Source organism: Gymnoscopelus microlampas (genome assembly GCF_963454915.1).
Source record: "Gymnoscopelus microlampas genome assembly, chromosome: 24".
Classification (NCBI taxonomy): Eukaryota; Metazoa; Chordata; class Actinopteri; order Myctophiformes; family Myctophidae; genus Gymnoscopelus; species Gymnoscopelus microlampas.
The window spans coordinates 4,046,204-4,072,808 of NC_139961.1; the positions used below are offsets into that span (position 1 = coordinate 4,046,204).

The 26,605-nt window shown below is 41.5% G+C and overlaps 2 protein-coding genes across 4 annotated transcripts in view; one reads left to right on the top strand and one right to left on the bottom strand.

Moving 5' to 3' along the window:
• The window catches only part of LOC311040903 (FAST kinase domain-containing protein 2, mitochondrial-like), a 98,217-nt gene that overhangs the window by 20,614 nt on the left and 50,998 nt on the right, over positions 1-26,605 (top strand). For 2 of the 3 annotated variants that reach the window (XM_084051311.1, XM_084051312.1), the window contains 3 exons: positions 1,079-1,142; positions 4,084-4,198; positions 6,201-6,926. In XM_084051311.1, coding sequence (XP_083907437.1) covers positions 1,079-1,142; positions 4,084-4,198; positions 6,201-6,275 — 254 coding nt within the window. In that variant the 3' untranslated portion in view covers positions 6,276-6,926. Of the gene's footprint in view, positions 1-1,078; positions 1,143-4,083; positions 4,199-6,200; positions 6,927-26,605 lie in introns of those variants that run through there. The other variant, XR_014600336.1, reaches the window with a different exon arrangement.
• Positions 11,584-23,958, bottom strand: LOC311040765 (uncharacterized protein). Its single transcript, XM_084051120.1, has 5 exons — positions 23,760-23,958; positions 22,540-22,675; positions 16,286-16,627; positions 13,322-13,470; positions 11,584-12,337 (listed from the first exon to the last, which is right to left on the bottom strand). The coding sequence occupies exons 1-5, from the start codon at positions 23,763-23,765 to the stop codon at positions 12,209-12,211; spliced, it is 762 nt and encodes a 253-aa protein (XP_083907246.1). The 5' UTR covers positions 23,766-23,958; the 3' UTR covers positions 11,584-12,208.

The window sequence follows — 26,605 nt, forward strand, 5'->3', positions numbered from 1 at the left end:
CAGAGACACTGATGTCGGGACAGCAGAGTCACTGATGTCGGGACAGCAGAGTCACTGATGTCAGGACAGCAGAGTCACTGATGTCAGGACAGCAGAGACACTGATGTCGGGACAGCAGAGTCACTGATGTCAGGACAGCAGAGTCACTGATGTCAGGACAGCAGAGTCACTGATGTCAGGACAGCAGAGTCACTGATGTCAGGACAGCAGAGTCACTGATGTCAGGACAGCAGAGTCACTGATGTCAGGACAGCAGAGACACTGATGTCAGGACAGCAGAGTCACTGATGTCAGGACAGCAGAGTCACTGATGTCAGGACAGCAGAGTCACTGATGTCAGGACAGCAGAGTCACTGATGTCAGGACAGCAGAGTCACTGCCCATCTTTCACCGCGGCTGAAAACCCACCTACACAACCCTTCCTCTTCCCCTTGTCTACTTGTTGTCAATTATTAACGAGCTCTTGTTTTATTGGATCTTGTTTATTCGATACACTTATTTGTTTTATCTCTTGCTCATTTGATTTTCCTATTTGTCTATCAGCTAGAACGTAGGTAGTTGATATATTGCACTTTTACCTTAGCGCTAGGTATGCTCTTAGTTGCTTGTTTTAGAAGAAAATGCACTTAAGACTTCTGGTGAATAGTAGTTTCGTTCCCTACCTATGTTGAATGCACTTATTGTAAGTGGGTTAGGATAAAAGCGTCTGCTAAATGACTGTAATGTAATGTAATGTAATGTTGTGAGCTTGTAGATCGGCTATTTTCAAATAGCCTCGGTATAAAATTAGGCTAAAGTGGTTAATGTTTGTTTTATAATGTAATCATTTATATCTGCAAAGTAACTAGCAACTAAAGTTTTCAAATAATTGTAGTGGAGTAAAAGTACAATATTTGGAAGTAAAAGACAATTGGGGATACTCCAGTAAAGTAAAAGTACCTCAAAATTGTACAGTACTTGAGTAAATGTACTTGGTTACTTTACACCACTAACTAGCAGATCTACAAGCCCACGATGCGTGGCGTAACAAGGCTTAGTGGTTTAACTATAGCTTTGTGTCTCTGTGTGTTCCTCACAGATGCTGTGATAACAACCAAACCCCTGGGCAAAGCAGAACATCATCCACTAGGGGGCAGTGTACGGTAAGACACCACCATCTGCTTCATGGTTGATAACGTCACATCATTACAGGGCTTTTTGATAGATCTAGAGCAGTGGTTCTCAACCTGTGGATTGGGACCCCCGGGGGGGGGGGTCGGTCCCCACATGATTTTGCGGGGGTCCCCAGATAACGATGACGTGACAATTTAAGGACTTTTAAGACATTTTTAATAGCAAAAAAAAGCCCATTTCTGCATCTAAAGTAATCAACAAACTAAAGTCAAACTAAATTCACTCAAAACTATTCACCTCAGGAGGACACGATTGACTTATTTTTATGAATTGAATGCAAGGACCTCAATGGAAACAAGACCGCAAGGACTTTTTTGGACGGACCTCTTAGACAAAGTGTTTTCACTGTACTTGTGCTGTTTTTAACATTTCTGCCTAATACAAATATTAAATCAATCAAAATCTACCTGTGAAACATTAAAATAGCTCATTAGACTGGCTCACATTTCTCTACAAAACACCCCCTATGTCTAAGTATCATTCAAAATATGTAGAATAATATGTGTAAGTATCATTCAAAATATGTAGAATAATATGTGTGAGTATCATTCAAAATATGTAGAATAATATGTGTAAGTATCATTCAAAATATGTAGAATAATATGTGTGAGTATCATTCAAAATATGTAGAATAATATGTGTGAGTATCATTCAAAATATGTAGAATAATATGTGTGAGTATCATTCAAAATATGTAGAATAATATGTGTGAGTATCATTCAAAATATGTAGAATAATATGTGTGAGTATCATTCAAAATATGTACAAACATATGTTTAACCCATTGAGACCTAAAGCCGATTCTACATGTGTCCTAAATCCCAACAGTTTTCTGAAAAACGTATGTTTCTGTATCAGTGGTGCTCAATCTTTTTCATGTCAAGGACCCCCAAAATTATATGTATTTGGCCGTGGACCCCCATCAAAACATTTTGTTCCAGGGACCCCCCCAGAAGCAAAGATTTGAGTTAAAAATGTTAGCGCGGCACTCGGTGCCGCGATACGAGCTTGTAGATCTGCTATTTTTGAATAGCCCAAAGTGTAAAATAATGCTTTTTTAGCTCAACTCTAAAAATGACACAGTTCCAGGTCTTAAAGGGCAAGACCACTTTGGTAGAGGTTTGGGTTGTGTAGTTACCTTGCCATGATGTAACTCCAAAGGTAGACAAGAAATCAAAAATAATTGCTCCATTGATTAGAAATTGATAATTCAAAATATGCTCCTCATTGACTTACATTGTACGGTAAAACAGCTCTCAAAGTCACTCTTTTAGCACCTAAACAAACACAAACAAAGTTGATTCAGACAATATAGAACATCACCAAACCCAGTACTGTTTTTTTTTATATAAAAATGTTAACTTCCTGTTGATTTTGCTATTTTTATTAAGAAGAAAACCCGGACTGGATTGGCGGATCCGGATCTTCAAATAGTAAAATCAGCAGGAAGTTAACATTTTCACTTAAAAAATAAACAGTACTGGGTTTGGTGATGTTCTATATTGTCTGAATCAGCTTCGTGTTCGTTTACGTGCTAAAAGAGTGACTTTGAGAGCTGTTTTACCGTACAATGTAAGTCAATGAGGAGCAAATTTAGAATGATCAATTTCTAATCAATGGAGGAATTATTTGTTATTTCTTGCCCACCTTTGGAGTTACATCATGGCAAGGTTACTACACAACCCAAACCTCTACCAAAGTGGTCTTACCCTTTAATGGGTTAAGTATCATTTGCAATGAAGACAAATCTGTTCACGTTTAACGATAGCTGAATACTTGAGTAAGACATAGGGTTTTCTGAGAAGCCTCAGTGAAACTGAGACACAAAAATCTTTATCTCTGTCGTTCATGCTTTAGTCTCAGAGTCACCTTCATCAACGTGACTCATGGCATGATTCAAACTTTGACCTTTTGAAGGCTCACAGAAGTGTTGGTTTTTCTGTGTGTGTGTGTGTGTGTGTGTGTGTGTGTGTGTGTGTGTGTGTGTGTGTGTATTACTATACTTGTTGAGGACCAAACGTCCCCACAAGAATAGTAGAATATGAGAAAAAGATGTTGTGAGGACCATTTTCTTTGTCCTCACAAGAGAAATTGTTATTTAATGGTTGCAAAAAATGTTTTAGAGATACGTTTACAAGTAGAAAAAGATTCAGGTTGGGGGTTAATATTAGGATCAGACATTTAGAGGTTAGGTTTAGGGGTCCGGTTGTAGATTTTTTCCATTTTATACCTAGTTGTGCGGCGATGGCACACACCGTAAAATAGCCGATCTACAAGCTCACAACGTGTCGCAGCGCGACACGTTGTGAGCTTGTAGATCTGCTATTTTTCGGCTTTAGACTTGCGGTTAAAAATGCCCCCAAAAAATCATAAATCAATCATAAAATCGGCTCCTAAAATGTTGATGTCCTCACAAGTATAGTAATACAAACATGTGTGTGTGTGTGTGTGTGTGTGTGTGTGTGTTTGGTAGAATGGCGGTGATATACACTATGTTTCTGTGTGTGTGTGTGTGTGTGTGTGTGTGTGTGCGCTTCTCAAACTTTTTCATGCCAGGGACCCCCAAATTGATCTATATTTGGCCGCGGACCCCCATTGGAAAAATATCTCGTGCCAGGGACCCCCAGAGGCAAAGATTTGTGTTAAAACGCATGCTTAAAAAAATGTTCACTAATGTTCAAGATTTTACAAAAAAATAGAGTGCCGCGCTGTGAGCTTGTAGATCTGCTATTTTTGAATAGCCCAAAAAGCCCAAAAAGGCTAAAGTGGTCAAAATGATTGTGACGCTATATTAACACATTTTGCTGGGGACCCCCTGGAGCCTCCCCAAGGACCCCTGGGGGTCCCCGGAGCCCACTTTGAGAACCAATGATGTACACTATGTTTTAATGTGTGTGTGTGTGTTGGTAGGACGGCGGTGATGTGCGTTCCGTATTCAGCGTTCTGTTACGGTACGTCTCATCCCCGTGCTCACCTGGCTCTGAAGATTCGCCATTTGAAGAAGCTGGGATATTCCCCCCTGGTGGTGAGTCTGCCTGTGTAAAGTAACTAAGTGCATTTACTCAAGTACTGTACTTAAGTACAATTACTATGCTTTACTTGAGTGCTTCCGATGTTCAATGCTTTTGCTTCTTACTCCACTACATGTCAGAGGAAAATATTGTACTTTTTACTCCACTACAATTATTTGAACACTTTAGTTACTTTGTAGATTCTAATTATTATTACAAAACATTACAGTAACCACTTCAGCCCTATATACATTTCGGCCATTTGAAAATGGCAAATCTACAAGCTTGCGATGCGACGCATTGTGAGCTTATAAATCGGCTATTTTCAAATGATTTATATGAATTTTATACATTTGAAAACTAGTGAGACGGAACATTCTGCGTTACGAGTAATTTTACTTTTGATACTTTAAGTACATTTTGATTGTACTTTTACTCAAGTAAATTTTCCGAACTTTTACTTGTAACAGAGTATTTCTACATTGCAGTATTGGTACTTTTACTGAAGTAAACTATTCGAGTACTTTTGGTACCACACAACAGTGTTGTTACTTGTCCGTCTGTCTTTGAAATCGTTTTCAAAATGGCTTTTTTCCTATGTATCAGTCATCCCATGGAGACTTGAATTCATTGTTATTTTTTAGTTTTTATCTCATTCCTAAGACAATAATTTGATGACCGTCAGCGGTTCCGGTAGGACAGTGGTTCTCAACCTTTTCAGGCCGCGAACCCCAAAATAATCACATTTGAACTGGGGACCCCCAACCCTGACAAGTGCTTGGAATTGTAGGAGTTGTAGGCATTACATTTAGTTTGACTCGGTTCCACAGATAAGAATTGTGGAAAAAAGCAGATCTACAAGCTCACAACGCCTCGCAACGCGAGGCGTTGTGAGCTTGTAGATCTGCTTTTTTCAATTTGTTTGCCTCTTTCTTATATTAGTTGACAAATTAGCCAATGTTTGACCAGTTTTTATAGGCTAGTTTTTGATTACTTTTGATGCAGTAATATTTTTTTCCCTTGTCTTTTCCTCTCTTTTTTGAGGTATTAAAAAGGTCTTAAAAGCCCTTAAATTGTCACTTCACTGTCATCTGGGCCCCCCCCCCCCCCAAATTATGTGGGGGTCCAGACCCACAGGTTGAGAACCACTGCGGTAGGAGACACCATAGATATATATAAAGGCTAGATGGCTCAAGGGGGCGGCGCAAGCGTAGCTCAACCGCGGCCATCTTGCGACGGTCATTCATAACATTATGTCTATGGTGCATATACTTTGAAATAACCATAACGTGCTCAATTTTCATCTGATTTTCAAACGGTTTGGTTTGTTGTAAACACCAAATATGTAGTTATGATACTGCATGCTTATAATTATAATCATGGATTTTATATGAAAATAACATTAAGTATGCAGTATCATAACTACATCTTTGGTGTTTACAACAAACCAAACCGTTTGAAAATCGGATGTAAATTGAGCACGCTATGGTTATTTCAATCATATATGGCCATAGACATAATGTTATGAATGACTGTTGCAAGATGGCCGCCATGTGGCAACGTCGTTCACCATTGGCCAGCAGCGCGGGTGAGTCATCTAGCCCCATGGTTCTCAAAGTGGGGTCCGGGGACCCCTAGGGGTCCTTGAGTGGGTTCCAGGGGGTACCCAGATAAATGTTGCATAGTTAGTAACCAAATGGACCCTTATGTTGCTGTAACTCTGACAGTGTACAAATGGAACCAAATGGTAACACTCTCAGAGTTATGGTGGTCCGTGGTCTAATGCAGGGGTTCTAGCCTTTATATATATCTATGGGAGACACAAGGAGTCTCCTTTGTGTCTCCTACCGGAACCGCTGCCTACCGGGTCCCCTGGTCATCAAATTATTGTCTTAGGAATGAGACAGAAACTAAACAATATCCATGAATTCAAGTCTCCATGAAGTGAATAATCCATGTAATGGTGGTAACCTGTAACACATGAATTGGTGTCTGTGTGTGTTTCTGGTGTAACAGATGACTGAACAGCAGCTGGGCGCCATGTCTCAGGAGGAGGTAGCAGAGTTCCTCAGGACACAGATCTGCTCATAACACCTACAACCAGCGTCATAGTGAGGGAGCACTGAGGGAGACGCCGCCCCCCCCCCCCCGGTGTTACGTGCTACGTCCATCACAGTTCATTCAGCAGCTCCTCTGGAACGGTGGGGGGTTTACAAACGCCTTGCTCAAGGGCGCCTTACTGTTGGCTGGTGTGTGTGTGTGTGTGTGTGTGTGTGTGTGTGTGTGTGTGTGTGTGTGTGTGTGTGTGTGTGTGTGTGTGTGTGTGTGTGTGTGTGTGTGTGTGTGTGTGTGTGTGTGTGTGGTTGGGGGGGGGGGGGGGGGTTGATATCCTCCCCTTTGTTCATGTTCTATCAGCAGTGGGGATAATGTTTTATCTCTGCTTCTGGGTCAGGCTGAATTAAATACATGCATTTTCTTTTTATGGGGAAATGTAGACTGACTGATATACAGTATGTGATCTATTTATGTTTATTTATGTAATATCACAATTTAACAATTCATTTAGAAAACGCATCCCTATTTTTTTTTATCATTATTATTTTCAAAAATAGCAAATCTACAAGCTGAAGAAGACGTGGTGTGGTGTGGGTGCTTGTAGAGCTGCTATTTCACTGTTTCCATAAAAACATGTTTTGCAAAGGCCTGCTTAGAATAAATGCTGTTGTACTTGAACTCACTGCCTGCCGGTTTGACCTTTGACCTTGGCTTCTGTCCTTCCCAACCCAACATGTAGTCATTTCTTAGGGGCTTCTCCAGTGGTTTTATTCTCAGACACACAGATAGGGGTGATTTAGCCCATTAAGACCTGGAAGAACTGTGTCATTTTTTGATTTGAGCTAAAAAGCATTATTTTACACTTTGGGCTATTCAAAAATAGCAGATCTACAAGCTCATAGCGCGGCACCGAGTGCCGCGCTACGAGCTTGTAGATCTGCTATTTTTGAAAAATCGTGAAAATGTGTGCAAATCTTTGAATATATATATTTTTAAAGCGAACCGTTTTTAACTCAAATCTTTGCTTCTGGGGGGTCCCTGGAACAAGATATTTTGATGGGGGTCCGCGGCCAAATACATGTCATTTTGGGGGTCCTTGACATGAAAAGGATTGAGCACCACTGATACAGAAACATACGTTTTTCAGAAAACTGCTGAGATTTAGGAGACACGTAGAATCGGCTTCAGGTCTCAATGGGTTAGACAGGGGCGCCAAATTTATGATTTTGCCGGTGGCTCAACCCTCCGGCCCCCCACCCCCCGCGGCGAGGAGGGAAAAAAAAGAAAACGGTGTCATTTGAAAGGTGCGTGCGTGCACCCGTTTTTGGAAGCAGTTGTAGCACAACTATTAGAGCTTTATGGAAGTGCACAACGCGTTCCTCTGATACAAATATGTTCCCTATGTGTAGGAACGTGCAGCGCGCTGCGCACGTTACAAAGCATTTTAACCGTCCGACCGGCGCATTCCCAGTGGGTGCCCGCTGTCTCCCGTGGGTGCATGAGCTCCCGAGCGCCCACAGGATCGGCGCCTATGTGATTAGATATAAATGACAACTGCTTCACGTTGTTTATATTTTTCTTATAACATGTTTAACATCATTACAGTTTTATTTGCACTGATGGGTCATGTATTCCCCAAATATTTAAAGCTGTTATTGCAGCAACACGGCAGGTACTTAATGTGTAGGACTTCAGGAATCAGTTTACACTTTCCTTTAAAAGTTCTGCTGACAAAAAAAGGAATACGTTTTGGCTTTGAAAAATAAATACTGTTAAAGTATATGGGTTTGCAATACAAATAGGGACCGGAATAATGTGTATAATTATCATTTGCAACCCAGAAATATCCAATCATTCATGTTTAAGCAGTGGTGTGTTCTAGGTTTTTTTCGGAGGGTATACGATAAATATTCCCTGCACGACATGCGCGTGGTCGTGGGTATGCGCTAGAGCCTTTTCAATGGATGAAATGGTTAGTAGACGGCATGCGCTTTTTTTCCCCGAAAAAATACAGCGTAACACGGTAGAACACACCGCTGTGTTTAAGGGGGAATTAAACACTTTTGCAAGACATGCACACGCGCACGCACGCACGCACGCACACACACGTGTCGCGCCAGTGTACACAAATAGATACAATTTAACACAAAGCAACCAGTTTTCTTGCGTGAGCTTTTAAAAGTGTTCATGTGGGTGGTGTGTCTGTTACCAACGGCAGCCTGACACCTCCAACTGTGACAATAAACCAATAAAATATAATTAAATCACAATTCCTCATAAAAAATATACTTTTTTTTTTATTGTCATTGGATATTATCACTTAGATGTAGATCTCAACAACAACAGAGCAGAGTGTGTAGAAAGCTTGTGAGTCATTTCCATGAGTCAGAACGTGTTTCACATGAAAGTAGCCTGGTTTCTGCTGCTCTGAATGGAAGTGAGAGAGAGAGAGAGAGAGAGAGAGAGAGCAAGGTGAGTAGGATGTGGGTGAACTCCCTCCATCGCTAGATTCTCTAAACCTTTTTGAATATCAACCACTGCCAGTGTGGTATGCATAATGCATTACACCATGGACCCCTATTCCATAGTTTTTTTTTTTTTTGGATACCATTTTTAGTTTTACACTGTAATATCCTTGGTGTTAATTTACAGTGGTGGAAAGTAACTAAGTACATGTACTCAAGTACTGTGCATAAGTATTTGTACTTTACTTGAGTATTTCCAATTTCCAATACTTTTACTTCTACTCCACTACATCTCAGATGCAATTATTGTACTTTTTACTTCACCACAATTATTTGAAAACATTAGTTACTTTGTAGATTTTGATTATTATGACAAAACATAGTAAGTATACAGTAACCACTTCAGCCCTATACTGTATACATTTCGGCCATTCGAAAATAGCAGATCTATGCGACGCGTTGTGAGCTTGTAGATCTGCTATTTTCAAAAGATTTTATACATTTGAAAACTTGTAATGGGACATTCTGCATAATGGGTACTTTAACTTTTGGTACTTTTTAAGTGCATTTTTACATTTTGAATTCCGGACTTTTACTTGTAAGAGAGTATTTCTACATTGCAGTACTGATACTTTTACTTAGGTAAAACATTTGAGTACTTTTTCCACCACTGTTAATTTAACTGCGAGTTCAATTAAATGTTAACTCTCGGAGTTAAAGAGCCATAAGGTTCCATTTGGTTCCATTCTTATGGCCTTTGAGTTACAGAGCCGTAAGGGTTCATTTGAGAAACGGTGGTTTGGAACACCTTTTGCACAGAAGCGAAGCAAAAGGAAATCACAGTGTTCAGTCAGTCAGTCAGACAGGAAACGGTGCAGGGCGATACACCGTTTGAGGTGTTTGCAATCGGTGCCGACGATCTGGCTGTCGTCGGCTTCACCGAAGATAACCTTTAAGAGCCAGAAAACCCCCACAGCAGTTACTTGGTACCTCTTTCTCTACCGAACGGCAGAAGAACACACCGTGAAATCCTCAGTGCTGTTTTCAACTCTGAAGAGTTGAAATAACACGTGATTCGGAAATGAGGTTTGATTCAGTCAAATACAGTCATTACCATGATATTGGGCAGCAAACTTTTGTACTTGCACAGTGCCTTTCATATGTAACACGTAGCTCAAAGGGCTTCATATTAACCCATTGAGACCTGGAACGCATCTGTGTCACTTTTTGATTTGAGTAAAAAAAAAAGTATTATTTTAACCTTTAGCTATTCAAAAATAGCAGATCTACAAGCTCGTAGCGCGGCACCGAGTGCCGCGCTACGAGCTTGTAGATCTGCTATTTTTTTTTTCTCGTGGAAATGTGTGCAAATCTTTGAATATATATTGTTTTAAAGCGAATATTTTTAACTCAAATCTTTGCTTCTGGGGGGTCCCTGGAACAAGATGGGGGTCCACGACCAAACACATATCATTTTGGGGGTCCTTGACATGAACAAGTTTGAGCACCACTGATATAGAAACATACGTTTTTCTCAGAATACTGTTGGGAACTAGAAGACATTTGTGTAGAATCGGCGTCAGGTCTTAATGGGTTTAAAGAGAAAAGGAAACCGGATTAAAAGCAAACAAAATGTTTTTCCATAAAAAGAATGAACCAAGAACAACTTAAAAAGAAATCAGCTAAAATGTGCAAAACGATGATAAAGTTAACTGGACAATACAATGCCTTACAATGTTAAGAAATGATGCTATAGAAAGGCTAAACGTACATGTTTCTAAGTCGTTTAAAGTTCTCAACAGAGCCTGAGTCTAATCTCCTTCAGTAAGGTGTTCCATGATTGAAGAAAGCTGCCTCGTCAATGTATTTGAGCATAACTAGCAAGCCTGCAGTTTTAAGAGCCTTAGATCTGGAACAGGGACATAAAACCAGTCTGTGATGTATGTAGGCCCGACTGGAGCTCAGCAGTTCCTTAAACATTTAAGACCTGGAACGCATCTGTGTGTCACTTTAGATTTCTTTGGCTATTCAAAAATAGCAGATCTACAAGCTCATAGCGCGGCACCGAGTGCCGCGCTATGAGCTTGTATATCTGCTATTTTTGAAAAATCTTGAAATATATATATATTTTTTTCAAAAAACATTTAAAAAAATGTCCTCAGGTCTTGTACGACTACAAGCTCACAACGCGGATGGGCTTTTATTCATGAAATTGTTTACAAAAAAAATTAGCTTTTTAGGCCTGGACTGCGTGCGTAGCGGTCCAGGCACCTAGGCTCACTGTAGCCTCACAGCGTGTCGTGGGTTCGACTCCCAATCCCGACGGCCTTTGCTGCATGTCACTCCCCCTCTCTCTCCCCATTTCCTGTCAGCCTATCTGGTCAAATAAAGGCATAAAAGACCAAAAATCTTACTTGATAGAACATTTTGAAATGATAATTCCAAACAAAATGTAGGAAACAAAAAAAGTAAAGGGACATTACTTAGTTGTGACCCATAGAAATCAGTCCGTGACCCACAAATGGGTCCCGACCCACTGTTTGGCAACCACAGTGCTGTAGCTGACTATTTGAAGAATACACTTTTGCTCTTTTGTGGGCGGAGCTTGTAGGGGAGTCCTTTCCGTCTATTTTAAATGTTGTGTCAGAGAGTTTGTGAATGATTGAATGAAACACAGCGGTTGTGGTTGAAGCCCCCTCACACACACACACACACACACACACACACACACACACACACACACACACACACACACACACACACACACACACACACACACACAGAACCCCCTGGTTTTGTGGTCTAGTAGTAGACAGAAGCAGACAGTCACATGGTGTGTGTGGTGTGTGTGTGTGTGCGTGACAAAGACAGTGCTGTACTGTAAGTCGCTCTGGATAAAGAGCGTCTGCTAAATGCCTAAATTGTAAATTGCTCTGGGTAACAATGATATGACCTACATTATATTATATTACATTACATTGTAATAGGCAATGTAACCATTTTACCTCGTTTTAACTTTCAGTCTTGTGCTGTGAATGGAACCGTGCTACTTAAACTCATACAGCAAGCAAACAAAAAGAACATGTTTTTTTGCATGCCTATACAGTGTTATTGTACATTTCAAAGGCAGCTGGTTCTGAGAAAACACTCTTATACTAAACACTTGAATCCACACAGTGAAGTCCTTAGTGTTAATTTAACTCAGGAGAGTGCGGAAATGGAACCAATTGGGTTCCATCTCTACACTCTTCAGGGTTAAATGAACACTAAAGACTCCACTGTGTGCTGTGTTGTTGACCAAACCTCTGAGGCCAGGCTGTCAGTCAGTCCTGCAGAGCAGCAATAATCATTGATCAGAAGTGGTTGCTGGGATGTAGAATCATTGATCAGAAGTGGATGCTGGGATGTAGAATCATTGATCAGAAGTGGATGCTGGGATGTAGAATCATTGATCAGAAGTGGTTGCTGGGATGAAGAGTCATTGATATGTATAAAGTGTGCATGCTAACAGAAGTGCCTGCTAGGGGTTTGGACCCTGGTGTTCTTGTGGGGGCTCTTGTGGCCCCCGGGCGGGCGTCTGGGTTTGGTGTTCATGTAGTCACTGTGGTTGGAATCCAGCTGTCTCAGCCTGCCCTGTATGAGACACATGATACAAACATCTGTATGAGACACATGATACAAACACCTGTATGATACACATGATATAAACATCTGTATGAGACACATGATACAAACACCTGTATGAGACACATGATACAAACATCTGTATGAGACACATGATGAGACATATAGTGGAGAAGACATCCAGTAGAACTAAGACAAGTCATCATAGGTGCGTGCAACGCGTCGCAGCACGACGCTAAGTCATTTTTTTTGTGTGAACTACTCCTTTAAGAGTCTCCATCTAACTAAGGGTGGTGAGTGATGTCTGTGACTCGAGCTCAGGCTTAGGGTTAGGGTTAGTTACCAAGAGTAAATGTACAACAATGTTTGAAAATAGCCTGTGTATAAAATAGGGCTAAAGTGGTTAATGCGTGTTTTGTAATATAATAATTTATATCTGAATTAACTAGTAAGTAGTTTTCAAATAATTGTAATGGAGTAAAAGTATAATATCTGAAATGTAGTGGAGTAGAAGTAAAAGTACTGACAATTGGACATACTCCAGTAAAGTAAAAAATACCTCAAAATTGTAGTTGAGTACATGTACTTTGTTACTTTCCACCACTGGTAGGGTTAGTTATAATGGGCCCTGTGTGATCATGAGGGTTAGGGTTAGGGTTACATTGCTCATGGGACGGCCTTGCACGCCGTGCATGAATCTATTTGACCTGCAGCACGCAGCAGGCACACGCATAGATTTAAAACCACTTTAAATTCACACCTAAACAAAGTTTACAAAGGCTCCCGACTCACACCAGGTGAATTAACATAGGAATGAGCCTATAGATCCATATCAATTGTCCATTGTGTGACCTGTAGTGCAGGTGTTTAGCCACGTGTGTGTCATTAAAATACAGTGCAACCACGTTCCAATTCAGCATTGCAACACTGGGTTAGGGTTAGGGATAGGTTAGATATAATGGGGCCTGTGTGCTCACGAGGTAAACGTCTTACCCAGATCACCATGGCGATGATGGTGACAGTCAGACTGTAGGTCCCCAGGACAGCCGTCCCCATCACCCACATCCAGTCAGGGACCGCAGCATCCTCACAGCCGTGTGACCCGTTCACACTCTGCTCAGCCTGACACGAGCACTGGTGTTCTACAGAGACACAGTATAGAATATTAATACACTTTATATCTTCAACAGGGGGTCCGGGACCCCTAGGGGGTCCTCAGAGTTACTCCAGGGGGTCCGCCAAATCTTTGTGATGGGATCTTTTTTTTCACTTGAACCCCAGCATCTCTATTCTGATGAACATCAGCGGAAAATAGCAGATCTACAAGCTCACAACGCCTCGCAGCGCGAGGCGTTGTGAGCTTGTAGATCTGCTATTTTCGGCAAAGGGGTTTGGTGTCGAGGGCAAAAAAAGCAAATCAAGTACCAAGTATTGAATGTTTAAGTGGTTAAATGTCTGAAATGAACCAAAAATATTAATTTACACAACACCTGATGATAGTCAATGAAGCTATCTGTGAAATCTATGAAAATGTTTAAAATGCTACACAATTGTATGCAATGTATGGGGGTCCCTGCTTCGTCTCTCTCTCGGCTAGGGGGTCCTTGGGCTGAAAACGTTGAAGACCCCTGCTTTATATGTATACTGTAGCACTTTTTAATAACAGAGTCACAAAGTGCTCACCGCGCGGCCGGAGGCAAAAATAAATCGGTGCGCGGCCGTGCACCTTACGGGCCTCTCTATCTGGAATTCCCGGGCTGAATTAGGGGCCCAGCACGTCCCTGGATGCGCAGTACCGCTCCCGTTAAGGTTGCATTGGGAAAACGTGGCACAGGCTGACTAAAAGAGCCATTTAAACACTCGTTTCAACACGTCACTTAAATGTTCTTTACCGCTAAAATGTAAAACATATGAGAGCAGGGGAGACTACCTTTATTTATTTGGATATGATGTGCGGAAAAAGGTAAGAATAAACAATATTATGGACACCGTTCGCCGGTGTCACACTATGCTGTCAGCCTACGAAGCAGGACCTCGACTCGGAGCTGTAGTGGAGGTTGAGGTTCCAAGCGGGGCTCCCCTGCCCCTGGCATGTGCTACTATTTTGTCCTGTTGTGACTCCGCCCTTGTCCCCCCCCCCCCCCCCCCCCCCCTCCCCTCTCTGTGCCACCTGATTAAGGACTTTTTATTGTTGGTTAGGTTGCTCGTTTATAGCGTTATGTTGTCCGAGTTACGTTGTAGCTCCAAGAGACCTTTCGGATGTTTGTTCAAGTTTATATTTAATTCCTCTGTGAAGGTGTACCTGAGTTTGTTCTTAACCCATTAAAACCTGAGGTTCCGATTCTACCAAAATCTCAATGTTTCAAAAAAACTGTTTTTTGAAAAAAAAACATATCAATGGTTCTCAAACTTTTTAATGTCAAGGACCCCAAAATGTATATGTATTTGGCCGCGGACCCCCATCTCAAAATATGTTGTTCCAGGGACCCCCAGAAGCGAAGATTTGAGTTACACATGTTTGCTTTAAAAATATACATATTCAAAGATTTGCACACATTTTCTCGATAAAAAAAAAATAGCAGATCTACAAGCTCATAGCGCGGCACTCGGTGCCGCGCTATGAGCTTGTAGATCTGCTATTTTTGAATAGCCAAAGTGTAAAATAATGCTTTTTTAGCTCAAGTCGAAAAATGACACAGATGCGTTCCAGGTCTTAATGACTTTGTGTTGTTGGCCTTAGTTTACTGACTTTATGCTCTGCATAAGGGTCCTATGTCCATATTTCCAGGGGTCCTGACAGAAATAATGACATTATTGACATTTAAGAGGGATTTAAAACGGGTCACAGGTTCGGCAGGCCTTATCTCTCCGGGCAAGGCCTTCAAAAAGTGTCGGGGCTCTAACTAATCGCAGAGGCACGGTCACCTTTCCTTTTCAAGAGGCTCTTTGGAATGATCATAGCTCATAGATCATAGAGCACATTCGCTTTATATCTTAATCATGATCAGAGCTTCCGAGTCCCAGACTGTATGACCGGAAACATTTGAAAACTGTGGGAGGCAACAGTCTGGCCACGCGAGACTAATGGGTAGCCTAAGGCAGTGGTTCTCAAACTTTTTCATGTCAAGGACCCCCTAATTGACACTTATTACGCCACGGACCCCCACTTGAAAAGATAAGCCAGGGACCACAATAAGAGAAGGTTTATACGGCTCTCTAGCAGTGATTCTCAACCATTTTAATGTCAAGGATCCCCCAGTTTGACATGCATTAGGGCTACGGACCCCCATTTAATGGCATTTATACCTCTGGGACCCCAATTCACATTGTAAAATCATCAATGTTAATGTAACTCTGAGAGTGTACAAATGGAACCAAATGGACCCGTTAGGGTCCATTTGGTTCCATTTGTACACTCTCAGAGTTACAGACCCATAAGGGTCCATTTGGTTCCTGTCCATCATTTAGCTGGGGACCCCCTGGAACTCCCTCAAGTACCCCTGGGGGTCCCCGGACCCCACTTTGAGAACCAATGGCCTAAGGCACTGGCCAAAATAGGGCCCATAGCAGGGTGCAAGACCAGGTCCAAGATGTGTAGATCTGCTATCCTACTATCCTACTATAATTCTAGTAACCTCTGTCCGTCTGTAGTGGTGAGTGAGTAGGTGAAGCTACCCGGTTCTCCTCACTGGCTGGAGCAATTGCTCTGATTTTGCACACAGCCATTGACCATTACCATCTGAACTTAACTGTGAAGCCCGTTTTTCAATTTAATCAAATCTCAGCTTCTTATTATTACCGTTTTAGTGTAAAACACTGTCGCCATGGTTACGGGGCTGCCCAGCTATGGGACGAACTGCCTCCCGGGTTGCCAGATCATGTGTGCATATCCCCCCACGGATGCGTCGACCGGGTATGGTCTAGTTTTCACTAATTTTGGGATACTGACTGACGTACCTTCCATGTGGACGAACACGCGGCGGCCACACGTCTTCTTGACGGGAGGCGGCTCCCACACTTTGGCCTCGCAGCTGTAGAAGCCGGCGTTCTCCGTCGAGACTCTGGAGAGAACGTACGAGACGCCCCCTCTACTGCCCGCCTCGGGGGGGTCGACCTCGACGACGGTGACCCCCATGCCCCTGTGGTCGGGCATGGCCGTTGCGTTGCTGCTCCCCTTGGTGTACGTGGTCATCTCCACCTGGCCCGCCAAGAGGTGAAATATCACCATGTCGCCACTCACGTCGGGACAGGACACGGTCACACTGTCGCCGGCCGCCACGCACACTACCTTCAGATGATCTGATGATGAACGGGAACAGGAAGAGAAGTCAGGTCAGTTTGTCAGGTGGGTATATGTATCCCTAATACATATATATATGTATATACACACACACACACACACACACACACACACACACACACACACACACACACACACACACACACACACACACACACACACACACACACACACACACACGCACACATTTGTATTCCTACACTTGTGAGGACATCAACACTTTAGGACAGCCATTTTATGAATGCCATTTAAAAGAATATATATATTTTGCCATTTTTAACCGTAAGCCTAAAGCCGAAAAACAGCAGATCTATAAGCTCACAACGCGTGGCGCTGCGACGCGTTGTGAGCTTATATATATCGGCTATTTTTCGGTGCATGACACTGGCGCGCAACTAAGTATAAATCATGTTTAACTCCAATTCCAATCCCTAAACTTGATTGATTGATTGATTGATTGATGTACTTTATTTAGTAAAACATGAGAACAACAGTACATGGAAGTACAAATTCACAATACAAGGTCTACTAAACTGGAAGACTCATAAAAGCACTGAGCTTGTTTCAAATGAGTTCCCCATGCACACAAATCATGATGACATATAAGAGACAGACAGATATAAGAGACAGACAGACAGATATACACAACCTAACCTCTAAATGTCTAATCCTGACCTGAATGTTTTTCTAATCGTAAACGTATCTCTAAAAATGTTTTTTTAAACTATAAAACAACCATTTGTCTTGTGAGGACCAGGAAAACGGGCCTCACAATGTAGATTTCTTCAAATTCTACTATACTTGGTCCTCCTCGTAAGTATAGACACACACACACACACACACACACACACACACACACACACACACACACACACACACACACACACACACACACACACACACACACACACACACACACACACACACACGCGGTGGTATTGAAAGCCTAAAAGCCTGCCGTTACATTGTCTCAGGGCTGTGCCTGCAAGTTGATGTCTATAAAAAGACTCCTGGTGCTCCTGTGTGTGTGTGTGTGTGTGTGTGTGTGTGTGTGTGTGTGTGTGTGTGTGTGTGTGTGTGTGTGTGTGTGTGTGTGTGTGTGTGTGTGTGTGTGTGTGTGTGTGTGTGTGTGTGTGTGTATGATTTAATGGGGTAGACAATACTGTCTGTGTGTGTGGTTCAGCAGCATTTTTAAGAAGTTTCTGCTTCTCATGATGCTACACATACCCTGTTTTTGGAACGTTTACAAAACATAGTCAGAACAGAAGACTGTGTCATCCATTATGAATGATTACTGCTTCGGTGCTTTTCTGATTAATGCTTTAATAACAAAACCCATTAAGACCTGAGGCCGGTTATAAAGATATCTTCTAAATCCTAACTGTAAAACGTATGTTGCTATATCAGCGGTTCTCAAACTTCCTCATAAACCCTGTAAACGGCATTGACCGGAGTCCCCCAGGGGTCTATACTAGGCCCCCTTGTGTTTTTTTTTTTTTTTTTTACCTCCAGTCTACGCAGAATCTCTCAGTATAGCCTATATCTATAAAGCTTGTAACATGTTTTGAGCTTGTAGATCGGCTATTTTCATTGAATATTCGCCCCCAGATTAATGACACTAGGGGTGATAATATATAGTTAAGCATCACAACGAGTCTTAAGGTCATCCAAACAATACGCTATTTGTGGAGGATTGATCGTCTAGTCAGTAAGAATGCTCTGAAGATTCTTGCAGGGGCCCTCATACAAGGTCATTATGATTATGCATGCACTTCATGGTATCACAACACCTCCAATGCCTTAAAAACAAGGCTCCAAACATCCCAAAACAAACTTGTAAGGCTACTACTTGGCCTCAATCACAAAACCCATCTAACCCTTGCTCATTTTGCTAGGATTGGATGGCTTAGGGTTGAGGACAGAGTACAGCAACTTGCTATGGGCCTGGTCTTCAAGATACGCCACAACATTGGGATCCCCCTGTATTTGTCAAAATACTTCCAAAATGTGAATCAAGTCCATGATCATAACACCAGAGGCAGCTCCACAAATCATGTTCAACCCAGATTTGGCTCAACAAAGGGAATGAACTCGTTCTCATGCTATTCTTCAAAAATGTGGAATGCCCTACCAAAGGAGTAAAGGAGTGTAAAACCCTACTCACTTTCAAAACTGCCTTAAAGATACACCTTCAGGAGGCTGCAATTGTAAAATGGCCCCTGTCCAAGTCCTAACCTACCCCATGTCCTAACCTAACCTACCCCCTACCCCCCCCCCCCCCCCTCTCTCTTTCTTCTTTTGTACATATTTTTCACTCTTCATACCAGTAACCTGTAAGCTGATTGTATGACATTCTGTATAGTAGTGTGTATATCTGTCTGTCTCTTATATATTTTTTTCCTATGGATTAGTCACCCCATGGAGACTAAGACAATAATTTGATGACCGGCAGCGGTTCCGGTAGGAGACACAAAAGAGTCTCCTTTGTGTCTCCCACCGGAGTCACCGCCGGTGATCAAACGGATAGAAAACAAGTCATTTTTTTGGGTGAACTATCCCTTTAAGTAAAACACCATTTGGTTCTGTTCTGCACGTGACAAAGCTGCTCGCTCAACATTTCTAAATGCCAATCGTTGATACGTGTATCATCTCTACATGGATGATCATATCAGACACAGACACAGAGGCAGGATGCACAGCCTGTGACCCACATACACACAGCTATGGGAAGGAAATGGCTTTTCTTTTCTGATCTGCAGATCCTGCAGATCATTCTCATGACAATAAGCTGTTACAGCATCATGCATTATTTCCCCTAGCACTGCTTTAAGCTCATTCAGTCCGGGAACACGTCTGTGTGTCATTTTTAGATTTCTTTTGGCTATTCAAAAATAGCAGATCTACAAGCTCATAGCGCGGCACCGAGTGCCGCGCTATGAGCTTGTAGATCTGCTATTTTTGCTTCTGGTGTGTGTCCCTGGAACAAAATATTTTGAGATGGGGCTATTCAAAAACAGCAGATATACAAGCTCATATGATGCATATGATATGCTATGAGCTTGTAGATCTGCTATTTCTTTTAAAGAAATGGTGAAAATCTGTGCAAATATTTGAATGTATATATATATATATATATATATATATATATATATATATAAATATACATTTTAACTTGAATCTTTGCTTTTAGGGGAAAGTACAATATTTGCCTCTGAGATATAGTGGAGTAGAAGTAAAAGTACTGACAATGTAAAATAGTCCAGTAAAGTGAAGATTCCTTACATTTACACTTAAGTACAGTAAATGCACTTAGTTGGAATTAGGAATGCCCTACCAAAAGCTGTGTAAAGTGTAAAACCCTACTCTCCTTCAAAACCGTCTAAAAGAGTACTGGCTGCAATTCGAAACTCCAATCTTTGCTTCTGGGGGTCCCTGGAACAAAATATTTTGAGATGGGGGTCTGCAGACAAATGCATATGATTTTGGGGGTCCTTGACATGAAAAAAGTTTGAGAACCACTATAGCAACATACGTTTAAAAATAAATCCTGTTAGGATTTAGAAGACATTCGTAGAATCCTCCAGAAGAGATTTGAGTTAAAAATGTTTTCAAAGTTTTCACGATTCTTAAAAAAAATAAAACAATAGCAGATCTACAAGCTCGGTGCCGCACTATGAGCTTGTAGATCTGTTTTCTTTCTTTTTGAATAGCCAAAGAAATCTGAAAATGACACAGATGCCTTCCCGGTCTTAATGGGTAATATGGTGATCATTTCTCAGTAATAAAAACTAACTTCACTCCCCCACACACACGCACGCACGCACACACACACACACACACACACACACACACACACACACACACACACACACACACACACACACACACACACACACACTCTCACACACCATCTTTCCACAATAACATACCCGTGGCATTTGTCATCTTTTTCAACCATAGCTTTATTTTTCTTCTTTTTCAGATGTAAGCCAAAGGTTGGTCACGTGACGTTAGTGGAACAACGGAGTCAGCTCGGTGTGTTTGAGCTCACACGCCTCACAGTGTGGTTTGATACCAGTGAGTCACAACCTTTTTCTTCTCTTTTTTTTCATTTCAAGAACTCACAGTTTGATAAGCTTTAAGCCAGGGTTTCTCAAAGTGGGTGCCGTGGCACCCTAGGGTGCCGTGACGCCCAGTCCAGGGGTGTCACAGAATACTTTGATAATAACATTCATCAATATCACTTCAGTTTAACCACGTAGACCAGTGGTTTTCAACCAGTGGTCCTTGAGGGGGTTCCAGGGGGTCCCCAGCCAAATTAATAATTAGGAACCAAATTGACCCTTATATGTCTGTAACTCTGAGAGTGTACAAATGGAACCAAATGGACCCGTTAGGGTCCATTTGGTTCCATTTGTACACTCTCAGAGTTAAATGAACACTGATGATGATACTACTGTGTAGATTGGGACCCCCAAGGAATCAAAATGGTGGAGTCCCTGGCATATCTTTTCAAATGGGGGTTCCTGGTGCTAATATATGTAAATGTGGGGGTCCTTGACGCAAAAAAGGTTGAAAACCACTGACGTAGACCCTCTATGCTTAGTGAAACAGACCGGAGTTACACTGTACTTGATGAGTTATTTTTCCTTCTACCCCAACTCTCTCCACCAAAAATAGCAGATCTACAAGCTCACACAACGCGTCACGCTGTGAAACGTTTGAGAACCACTGCTCTAGGGCCATTGTTTCCCAGACAATTTGCATGGGTCGCAAGTAAACGTTCCTTTATTGTTTTGTTTCCCACATTAAAAAAGTTATATCGTTGCTGTCCGGCAGGAACCAGCTAACTCCATTTTGACACTTTTGCATTTTTTTCCATAAATCAGGGCCATTGAACACCCTTCACGTCTGTGTGTTGGTAAAAAAAAAAATTGAGCCAATGAAAAGCCTTAGAAAGCGCTTCTGACAAAACCAGCTAACTCCATTGGATCCTCAAATTCTCTGCTAAACCAGCGAAGTCCACCGGAGTTAGCTGGTTCTGCTGACTCCAGGCTCCACCCCCTTTTGACCTCCAACCTCATTGTGAGCTTGGAGGTCCATTCAGCTGTTCTTATCAATGATGAACAAACCCTCCTAACTCCACTTTTTTTCATTTGCTGTTCCTGCCGGACAGCAGAGAGATATATATATATATCATTTCAAAAGATCATAATCGTCTCTATAATCGTTTACCACACCGGTAACACTTGCTATGCATACCTTGTCTATAATGCATTGTAAACATACTTGTAATGCATTATAATCTGCTTATAACACTGTATAATTATAGTTATAAGAACTCATAAATATGAATTATGCTTTATAACAATAGAAATGACCCCAATGGAAACAAGCCATAGGGTTTCTTGGGTTTGAAATCCTCTTAGTAGACCTTGTATTGCATTGGTTCTCAAAGTGGGGTCCAGGGACCCCCAGGGGTCCTTGAGGGGGTTCCAGGGGGTCCCCAGCAAAATGTGTGAATATAGCATAACAATCATTTTTTCAATCTTTTATACTTTGGCTATTCAAAAATAGCAGATCTACAAGCTCATAGTGCGGCACCGAGTGCTGCGCTATGAGCTTGTAGATCTGCTATTTTTGAAAAATCTTGAAAATGTGTGCAAATCTTTGAATATATATATTTTTAAAGCGAACATTTGTAACTCAAATCTTTGCTTATGGGGGGTCCCTGGAACAAAAATATTTTTAGATGGGGGTCCGCGGCCAAATACATATCATTTTGGGGGTCCTTGACATGAAAAAGTTTGAGAACCGCTGTTGTACTGTACTGAACTTTCCTGTGCTTTCTTTTTTTTTAGCAAACTGCTAATAAAGTATTCAATCAAACAATCAAACATATGGAACGTACTGGTGTTGGTGGTACAGTTGTCACTTTGGCCCTCCGTGGCCCCTGATGATGATGATGATGATGATGATGATGATGATGACACGCCCCCGCAGCTCAGCAGCGCCATGAGAACAACCCAGCACACCATGGTGTCTTCCTGCAAGAAGTACTCACATGTTTTACTCAAGTAAAAGTACCGATACCGCAGTGTCTGTAGATATTACTCTGTTACCCGTAGAAGTCCCGTATTCAAAATGTACCAAGTATCGCCGTCAAAATATACTTAAAGCACCAAGAGTAAAGTTGTGCAGAATGTCGCCATTTCACAAGTTGTAGAAAATGTAGAAAAATCTTTTGAAAATAGCAGATCTACAAGCTCACAATGCGTCGCATGGCGACGCATTGTGAGCTTGTAGATCGGCTATTTTCAAATGGCCGAAATCTATATTATATAGTGTTTTGCAATATTAATGAAAATCTAAAAAGCAACTAAAGTTTTCAAAAGAACATTGTGGAGTAAAATAGTTGAATATTTGTCTCTGAGATGTAGTGGAGTAAAAGTAAAAGTATAGACAATTGGAAATGCTGAAGAAAGTAGAAATACCTCAAAATTGTACAAATGTACTTATAGTTACTTTACCCCCACTGCCTGCATGGAGGCCTGTCATAATCATGACATAATGACAAATTCTTTGAGATAATCGAAAAGACATTTTGCATAATCGTCATAATCATTTCCACGTCGAATAATGTTCGTATATATTTTCAAGCATTTTTAGAAAATAGCGAAAATAGCAGATCTACAAGCTCAAAACGTGCCACGACGTGACACGTTTTGAGCTTGTAGATCTGCATTTTTTTTTTTTAAAGTAGGCTATAAAGTTATTGCACTATAAATTAAAAAAAGTTATTTGTCATATCTGCTCTGTGCACCTTTTGTTTTACGAAGCCTAAAAAGCCACACAGAAATGTAACTTTCATTCATAAATGCTGAATAGTTACTTTTCAGATATAAACTATGATATAATGAAACCTACAGTAACCACTTTCGCCCTATTTTATACATAGTGTCGCGATGCGACGCGTTGTGAGCTTGTAGATCTGCTATTTTCAAACAGAAATGTAATTCTCATTCATAAATGCTGCAATAATGTAATAACAGCGGAAACACAATTACATCACAATTATTTGTAAATGACAATTAATCTTCAACTAAAACATTGTAAAGGTAACAGTCCTACCTGCATGCGGTCTTGTGTAGAAAAACTGCTTCACTGACAGTTGATAGTGTGTGAGCTAATTAGAGTAACAATAATTGTAATGAATTACCAATAATAGTAATTAGAAGAAGAATACTAATACAATGAGCCCTCTCTCTCTAAAGAGTCTAAATCATAGCTTGATTCTCCATAGTTACTATTTTCAGCTCCTCTAAGCGTGTGTGTGTGTGTGTGTGTGTGTGTGTGTGTGTGTGTGTGTGTGTGTGTGTGTGTGTGTGTGTGTGTGTGTGTGTGAGTGTGTGTGTGTGTGTGTGTGTGTGTGTGTGTGTGTGTGTGTGTGTGTGTGTGTGTGTGTGTGTGTGTGTGTGTGTGTGTGTGTGTGTGTGTGTGTCTCTGACAGCTAGAGAGAGCTGGATGTCACCGCCTCTAAACCTCACTTCCTGTGGTTAAGATCAGTGGTGGAAAAAGTACTCACATCTTTTACTTAAAGGGATAGTTCACCCAAAAAGAAAATCACCTTTTTTCTATGGATTAGTCACCCCAATGTTTTTGTCGCATTCCTAAGACAATAATTTGATGACTAGCGGACCGGTAGGAGACACGAAAAAGACTCTTTGTGTCTCCTACCGGAACCGCTGCCGGTCATCAAATTATTGTCTTAGGAATGAGACAAAAACATAACAATATTCATGAATTCCATGGGGTGACTACTGACTAATCCATAGAAAGAAAGTCATTTTGGGGGTGAAAGTACAATATTTGCCTCTGAGATATAGTGGAGTACAAGTAAAAGCACTGAAAATGTAAAATACTCCAGTAAAGTGAAGATTCCTTACATTTGTACTTAAGTACAGTAAATGTACTTAGTTACTTTCCACCACTGGGTAAGATACCCTACTGGGTGGAATGCCCTACCAAAAGCCGTGAAGGAGTGTAAAACCCTACTCTCCTTCAAAACCGTCTAAAAGAGTACTGGCTGCAATTCGAAACTGGCCCCTGTAAAAGTCAAAACTTAACTCTAGCCCCCCCCCTCCTCAAACTGTTTACTGTACATTATTTTTTAAATTGTTTTTGTGATGTTCTGCATAGTAATGTATATCCGTCTGTCTCTATTGTGACAGGGTCAAAGCAGGGGGTGAAACCATTTTGTAACATTTTTTATTGATGATGAAAAACCTGTATTATGCACTTAAAAACATCATTCTCTTAAATGTATTTCTGCACTGCATGTTTTATGGTTGACAATGTATTTCCCCCCGGTCCCCGAGCCACTTGACATTGGACTCCCCTATAGGCTGCGTGACATTGACCTTGTGACTCCAGACGGCCAATGTCCCCAGGTCACGCTGGTGGCAGAGCAAATGAGGGCGGAGTAGGGTGTGGCCGCCACAAATACAAAAGTAGGCGCGGGCCATTCGAACAGGAGAGAGACAGGCACACAGGGGCAGTGTGGAAGTGACAGCCAGAAGGGACGGTTGTGCACAGGAGGAGCAGACATACCACGGAGCAGAGGTGGAGAATACAGCGATCGCGGCACGTACCAAGCCACCAGCAGCGGACGGTGAGCAGACGGCGCAGTAGCAGCAGAGACGGGGAGGACAGACAGACGAACCCAGGAACGGAGGAGAGGTCCAGTTGGCGATAACGTTGCGCGCTTCATACACTCATAGCCAGACACCTGTCTGGCTTGCGAGTAAGTGTTCTTCTATGCAACGTTACCTTTACAAATCCACGGTCCTAAACCCCATATGTGAAATATACCTGAACAGATGAACTGGTTCTAGTTTCTATGATTGCAGGCAATACGCACGAAGACAAGAAGAGACAGTGATTCTTGGCCTAAACCCCCGCTCCAGTTAAACCCCATACAAGGACATTCCCACCTTTTGCATTGAACCGTGATGAGTATATGATATAGCATTTGAATTGGCACTTGGCACTTTACTGCTTCAGTAATAGTTGGCACTTTAACGCTAAATTCATTATTTATTTGCTATAGGTTGCACAAGCCCTGTTTGTTTTAAGTATTTTGTGATTGTCTGTATTCCTGTATTTTAGTTAGTTAGTGGGCGCATTAGGAGGTTGAGGGTTTTAGTGTAGTGTTATATTGTGTTTATGTTTTTCAGTTTTAAGGCTTATAGATGCCAATGTTTTAGCTTAATAAAATCCGTTACCTTTTTATACAAACCTGTGTCCGTCCAATTCTCTTGTGGGATGTTGCAAAGTGTTGTTCTTACCTGGGCAAAACTGAACCTGTGAATAGCCTAGGACATTGTTATAGAGGACCCTACCTCTTAAATAAAAGGGTGGCGTAGTCTTGCAGTAGAATCACCATTATTATCCTCACAATAATTACGCACCCCGCACTTTATTGTGCACTCTATATTTTATTGTTGTGAGCTTAAATGTGGATGATAAATTACTTATTGGAAAAGGTCAGCATTCTGAAAAGAAGTGGCAAAGTTACATGTGACAGCCTGGCCACCGTCACACTATGAATTGAGTACAAGGGACCCAAATGGAAACGAGCCATATGGCTTTCTTGCGTGTTGAAATGTACTTTCATGTGCTTTTCTCTGCAAACTTATAATAAAGTAATCAATCAATCATTCAAACATGTATGTGCTGCTGCCTCCTAGAGTCTCTTTAACCTTTGAACTGATGCATGCTGTGGTTAGTGAAGGGATAACTATAGGCCCTCCTGTATTCCCTTACTATACTATAGGCTACTATACTATACAGGGCCTCCTATATTCCCTCATATATAGCACCACTGGTGCTATATATAGCACCTCAGCACAATTATTGAAGTCCTATATACCTCAGGGTTCTTCAGTGGTTCTTTGGAACCACACTGGTGGAGAACA

Excerpts from the sequence above, each read along its gene's own strand:
- LOC311040765 (XM_084051120.1), bottom strand. Across the intron at positions 13,471-16,285 it reads CGTGTTCGTCCACATGGAAG|AACACCAGTGCTCGTGTCAG; the intron begins GTACGTCAGTCA and ends GTGTCTCTGTAG. Across the intron at positions 12,338-13,321 it reads TCATCGCCATGGTGATCTGG|GGCAGGCTGAGACAGCTGGA; the intron begins GTAAGACGTTTA and ends TGTCTCATACAG.